Source organism: Eimeria acervulina, genomic scaffold, assembly GCF_000499425.1.
Source record: "Eimeria acervulina Houghton genomic scaffold, Eah_scaff294, whole genome shotgun sequence".
In the NCBI taxonomy this organism is placed as follows: Eukaryota; Apicomplexa; class Conoidasida; order Eucoccidiorida; family Eimeriidae; genus Eimeria; species Eimeria acervulina.
In genome coordinates this window covers 31,781-38,090 of record NW_013549908.1, presented here as the reverse complement: position 1 = coordinate 38,090, position 6,310 = coordinate 31,781, and the positions used below count along the sequence as shown (strand labels likewise).

At 35.8% G+C, this 6,310-nt stretch overlaps 2 protein-coding genes across 2 annotated transcripts; both read right to left on the bottom strand.

The window, feature by feature from the left end:
* Positions 1 to 801: 801 nt before the first annotated feature.
* EAH_00031310 (hypothetical protein) lies at positions 802 to 1,149 on the bottom strand (the record flags this gene model as incomplete). Its single annotated transcript, XM_013396107.1, has 1 exon — positions 802 to 1,149. The coding sequence occupies one exon, from the start codon at positions 1,147 to 1,149 to the stop codon at positions 802 to 804; it is 348 nt and encodes a 115-aa protein (XP_013251561.1).
* A 1,146-nt stretch (positions 1,150 to 2,295) lies between these two features.
* EAH_00031300 (hypothetical protein) lies at positions 2,296 to 2,577 on the bottom strand (the record flags this gene model as incomplete). Its single annotated transcript, XM_013396106.1, has 1 exon — positions 2,296 to 2,577. The coding sequence occupies one exon, from the start codon at positions 2,575 to 2,577 to the stop codon at positions 2,296 to 2,298; it is 282 nt and encodes a 93-aa protein (XP_013251560.1).
* Between the last annotated feature and the right edge of the window lie 3,733 nt (positions 2,578 to 6,310).

Below are 6,310 nucleotides of genomic sequence, written 5' to 3'. Positions count from 1 at the left end.
AAATAAATTAAAATAAATAAATTAAAATAAATATATTAATATATAAATAAATAATTAGTAATAACTAAATATATATATATATATATATATATATTATATAAATACTAAATACGTGAATAGCAGATAATAATTTAATTATACAATTAAGTAAATATGAATAAGAAAAAGAAAATAATATATATATATATATATGTACATATATACATATATCTAGATAAATCTATAAACTATTAAATAAATAAATAAATATATATATATATATATATATACATATGTGTATATATACATACAAGCACATAGATAAAAATAACATATATATATATATATGTATATATAAATAAATAAATATATAAATAAATAAATATATAAATATATATATATATGTATAATTTTGCATGCAGCAACGCGTGGACCCTGTGTCTTTGTTTGACGCGTCGGTGGTGAAGGTGGAGGCAAATAAAAAGCACAGATTGACGCAGCATTTAGAAGAAGAAGCAAAGAGCTGCAGTTATTTAGTTTTGTGGTTGGACTGCGATAGAGAAGGAGAAAATATTGCCTTTGAAGTCATTAGCATTGTTGAAAGACGTCTTAGAAAAGATACACATAAACAACAGGTATTGCCCGTACTCCTCCTGCTGCTGCTCATGCATGCTGCTGCTGCTGCTGCTGCTGCTGCTGCTGGTGGTGGTCATGCTGCTGCTGCTTGTGCTTGTGCTGATGCGCTGCTTCTGCTGCTGCTGCTCATGCTGCTGCTGCTTTTGCTTGTGGTGGTGGTGGTGGTGCTGGTTATGCTGCTGCTGGTTATGCTGCTGCTGCTTGTGCTTGTGCTGCTGCTGCTGTTGCTTCTGCTGCTACTGCTACTGCTGCCGCTGCTGCTGCTGGTTCTCCTGCTACTGCTAATGCTGCTGTTGGTACTCGCGGTGGTGCTGCTGCTGCTTCTTCTGGTGCTGCTACTGCTGCTGTTACTGCTAATGCTGCTGCTGCTGCTTGTGCTGCTGCTAATGCTGCTGCTGCTGCTTGTGCTGCTGCTAATGCTGCTGCTGCTGCTAATGCTGCTAATGCTGCTGCTTGTGCTGCTGCTGCTGCTGCTGCTTGTGTTGCTGCTGCTGCTGCAGATATGGCGGGCTCGTTTCTCAGCCCTTGCAGCATCGGACATAAAGCGGTGGGTTTGTCTGCTGCTGTCTCCTTTGTTTTATTTATTTATTTATTTAGTTTCTTTGTTAATTTACTCGTCTGTCTTTCGTTGTTTATCTATATATTTATTTATTTATTTATTTGCCTCCGTTTTCAGTTTATTTATTTGTCTTAATTTATTTATTGGTCTTATGCTGCTGTTCTCCCTGCTGCTGCTGCTGCTCTTGCTGCTGCTCTTCCTGTTACTGCTGCTGCAGTTATATTGCTTCTACCGCTGCTGCTGCTTCTGCTCTTATTTTTTCTACTGCTGCTTCATCATCTACTGCTGCTTCATCATCTACTGCTGCTTCATCATTTGCTGCTGTTGCTGTGCTGCTGCTGCTGCTGTTGCGTTAATATAAATAAATTATATTTACTTTAGAGCCATGCAGACATTAGGCGCTCCAAACAAAGCTGAAAGCGATGCGGTCGATGCAAGACAAGAAATAGATTTAAAGATTGGCGCCGCCTTCACGCGATTTCAAACTCTCTTCTTTCAGGTACTTGTTTGTTTATTTATTTATTTATTTAGTTCTTTAGTTGTTTGTTTGTTTGTTTATTTATTTATTTAGTTGTTTATTTGTTTGTTTGTTTGTTTGTTTGTTTATTTCTTTGTTTGTTTAGTTGTTTAGTTGTTTAGTTGTTTATTTATTTATTTGTTTGTTTATTTGTTTGTTTGTTTGTTTATTTATTTTTATCTTCTTTTTGTGTTTGTTTAGCTGGTGTTGCTGCTTTCGTTTGCTCGCACCTCCGTTTGTTTTATTATGCATATATATAATAAGAATATATATATATAAATGCAAATATATATATATATATGTATATATATATATATATTAACAAGTAGATAAACAGACAAAAAACAAACCAACCGACATAAACAAACAAACAAAAATAAACAAACAAATAAACAAACATATATATATATATATATATTTATTAATTAATTAATTTATTTATATATTTATATATTTATTTATTTGTTTGTTTGCAGGGAAAGTATGGCGACTTGGACTCGTCTTTGTTGTCCTACGGCCCCTGTCAAACCCCTACTCTTCAGCTGTGCGTACACCGCAGCGATAATATTAATTCTTTTACGCCTGAAACCTTTTATTATGTAAGTTACACGCAATCCTCCTGCTGCTCCTGCTCCTGCTGCTCCTGCTCTTGCTGCTGCTGCTCCTGCTCTTGCTGCTCCTGCTGCTGCTGCTCCTGCTCTTGCTGCTCCTGCTGCTGCTGCTCCTGCTCTTGCTGCTCCTGCTCGTGCTCCTGCTGCTCCTGCTCGTGCAGCTGCCGCTGCGGCTGCTGCTGCTCGTACTGCTGTCTCCTGGTCCCCGCTGTTGCTGTTGCTGATGCTGTCTTTTGCTGCCTGTTAATTGTGCATGCTGCTGCTGCTGCTGGCATTTTCTGTTTCTTCATCTGCTGCTGCTGCTTCATATGCTGCTGCTGCTGCATCTGCTGCTGCTGCTGCTGCGGTTGCTGCTGCAGCTGGAGGCGGTGGCATGTGTAGGGGGACGCGACATAAAATTAAGTTGGAGGAGAAAGCAGGTCTTTGACTTAGCCGTAGCGCAAACCTTTCAAGCAATCGTAAGAACCGTATTTATTTATTTATTTATTTATTTATTTGTTTATTTGTTTATTTATTTATTTATTTATTTGTTTGTTTGTTTATTTGTTTGTCTGTTTATTTGTTTGTTTGTTTATTATTTGTTTGTTTGTTTATTATTTGTTTGTTTGTTTGTTTGTTTGTTTGTTTGTTTGTTTGTTTTGCGTTGCTGCGTCTCCCCTTGTCTCTTCCTGCTGCTGCTGCTGCTGCCACTGCTGCTGCTGCTGGTGCTGCTGCTGGTGCTGCTGTTTGAGTGTATCATCAGCACAAGCATCAGCAGCACTTTTTTTCTGTCTCCTCTTAGCCGAATCCATGCCTTCTTCTTGAATTTGTTGCTGTTGCTGCTTCTCCTGCTGCTGCTGCTGCTGCCTCTCCTGCTGCTGCTGCTGCTGCTGCTGCTGCTGCTGGTGAATGATATTTGCAGGTATCTGCTAGCGGTTCAGCTGTCTGTACAGCAGTAAAAGAGACAGAAGAAGTGCTACCAATGCCTCGGCCTCTGAATACTGTTGATCTCCTTAAGGCTGCATCACAGCGATTAGGAATGGGCCCGCAGCATGCTATGCAGGTATATACACTCCTGCTGCTGCTGCTGCTTCTTCTTCTTCTGCTGCTGCTGCTGCTGATGGTGCTGCTAATGCTGCTGCTGATGGTGCTGCTAATGCCGCTGATGCGGGTGGTGATGGTGCTGTTGCTCATGGTGTTGCTGCTTCTGCTGTTTCTGCTTCTGCTGCTGCTGCTTCATTGCTGCTGCTGCTGTTGCTGCTGCTGCTGCTGCAGGTGGCTGAGCGTTTATACTTGGGCGGCTTTATAACATATCCTCGCACAGAAACTTCAGCTTACCCTCCTTCGTTCGATGCGAGAGCAGCAATTGCTGCACACGCAGCAAATCCTTACTGGGGGCATCATGCTAAAGAAATACTACAAGTATACGCCTTTACTGCTGCTGCTGCTGCTGCTGCTAGTTCTGCTGCTAGTTCTGCTGCTAATGCTGCTGCTAGTTCTACTGCTAATGCTGCTGCTAGTGCTGCTGTTGCTGCTGCTGATAATAATGTGTTGGGCGTATGCCTGAGGCATGCGTGCTCCATCCCTTCTTGCATATTAATAAAATGTTGTTTTGATTTGCTGCTGCTGCTGTCTGCTTCCTCTGCTGCTGCTGCTACTTCCTCTGCTGCTGCTTCCTCTGCTGCTGCTGCTGCTGCTTCATCTCTGCTGCTGCTGCTGCTGCTGCTGCTGCAGCGAGGCCTTGCTACACCTCGTAAGGGAGAAGACTGCGGCGACCATCCGCCGATAACGCCAGTGAAGTCAGCAGTTGAAAGCGAAGTTGGAGGCGGCGACAGTTTCCGATTGTATGAATTGATATGTTTATATTTTTTATCTTCATTCGCCGGTCATTGCTTGTTTAAAAAGCACCAGGCCTTCTTCTTACTCTCTAGCGAAAGCTTTGTTTCAACCTCTAAGATATGTCTTTCACGCGGCTTCACAGCTATTCTTAAGAATGCAGAAAGAACAGAGACAGCCGATTTAACAAATATCAAAGTCGGAGACGCTCTACCTGTCTCCTCTGTCTCTCTTCAGGTATGTTTATATTCATTTGTTTATTTCTTTTATATTTATTTCTCTTGTTTATATTATTTATTTATTCTGTTTATATTCTTTGTTTTCTTTATTGTACTTGTTTTGTTTATTTCTTTTGCTTTATTATTTCTTTTGTTTTGTTTTATTTTTTATTATTATTTTTCTTCTTTGTTATTCTTGCGTCGTCTTTCTCGTAGTCTTTTGTCTCGTCGTCGTCTATCCCCTTTTTCTTTTACTTCTTTTTTTATCTTGTCTTTTTAACTTCTTTTTCTTTTACTGCTTTTTTATCTTATCTTTTCAACTTCTTTTTCTTTTACTTCTTTTTTTATTTTCTTTATCTTTTTAACTTCTTTTTCTTTTACTTCTTTTTTTCTTATCTTTTTAACTTCTTTTTCTTTTACTTGTCTTTCTTCTTTTTTTCTTTTTCTTCTTTTTGCTGTTTTTGTTTTTGTTTTTCTTTTTGTTTTTTTTTTCTTTTTTTGTTTTTTTCTTCTTTTTGCCTCTCCTTCTTCTTTCTTGTTTATGAACAGAAATACAATAAAAGAAAAAAAAAGAATTACACAAAATATTTTTTTAACTTTAAAAAATATTTTGTGTTTGTTGTTTTCGTTATTGCTGTTGTTTGAGTTGTAGTCGATTGCATGTTATATATATATATATATATATATATATATGAAGGTTTTTAAAGTAAAAGAAATATGCTGTTTAATTCTTTTGTTTTCTTTTATTATATTTCTGTTTATTAACAGGAGAGCAAAACATCTCCTCCTTCGTTTCTATCGGAGTCCGATTTACTTTCTTTATTAGACAAACACAGAATTGGGACGGATGCCTCCATGGCTACCCACATCAACAATATCTGTGAACGCAACTACGTCACTCTGGTCAGCAGCAGCAGCAACAGCAGCAGCAGCAGCAGCAGCTCCTGCAGCAGTAGTAGTAGTAGTAGTTGTTGTTGTTGTTGTTGGTGTTGTTGTTGGTGTATTAATAGGATTTATTTTTTCTGTTGTTTTGTTTGCTGTGAGGGTTTTCTTATTTGTTTTTGTTTTTGTTTTTGTGTATTTGTGTTGTTTATTGTTTTCGTTTTGTTTTTGTTGTTGTTATACTTCTTTTTTATTATTCTTTTGTCTTTATCTTATTTCATTTTATTTTATTTTTATTTTTAAATTTGGTTTTACTTAATTAATTTGTTTATTTATATGCTGATATACATAGCAGGGCATCACTTACAGGCTACGAAGTTGTATGCATATAACTAAATTAATTAATTTAATTACCTTAATGAATTTAATTAACTAAATTAACTAATTAATTAGTTATTTACTTAATTAATTTGTTTATTTATTTGTTTTTTTAGATTGCGGGGCGACAGCTACAGCCTACGAAGTTGGGTATTTGTCTCGTTCATGGATTAATGGCCATTGACCCTGAACTCGTTCTGCCCTTCGTCAGGGCCTCCATAGAACAACTTGTTGATGTTATTGCTAAGGGTAAATAAATAAATAAATAAATAAATAAATTAATTAATTAATTAATTAACTAATTAATTAATTAATAATATATATATTACTTGTTAATTAATTAATTATTTAATTAACTTATTAATTAATTATTTCGTTTAATCTATAAAATAAATAAAATAGTTCCGTAGAACAACTCGTTGATGTTATTGCTAAGGGTAAATAAATAAATAAACTAATAAATAAATAAATAAATTAATTAATTAATTAATTAATTATATATTTGTTAATTAATTAATTAATTAATTAACTTATTAATTAATTAATTAATTATTTCGTTTCATATATAAAATAAATAAAATACCTCCGTAGAACAACTCGTTGATGTTATTGATAGAGGTAAATACATAAATAAATAATTAGATAAATAAATAAATTAATTAGTTAATTCTTATATTATATATAAAACAAATAAACAATTACTTAATTAACTAAT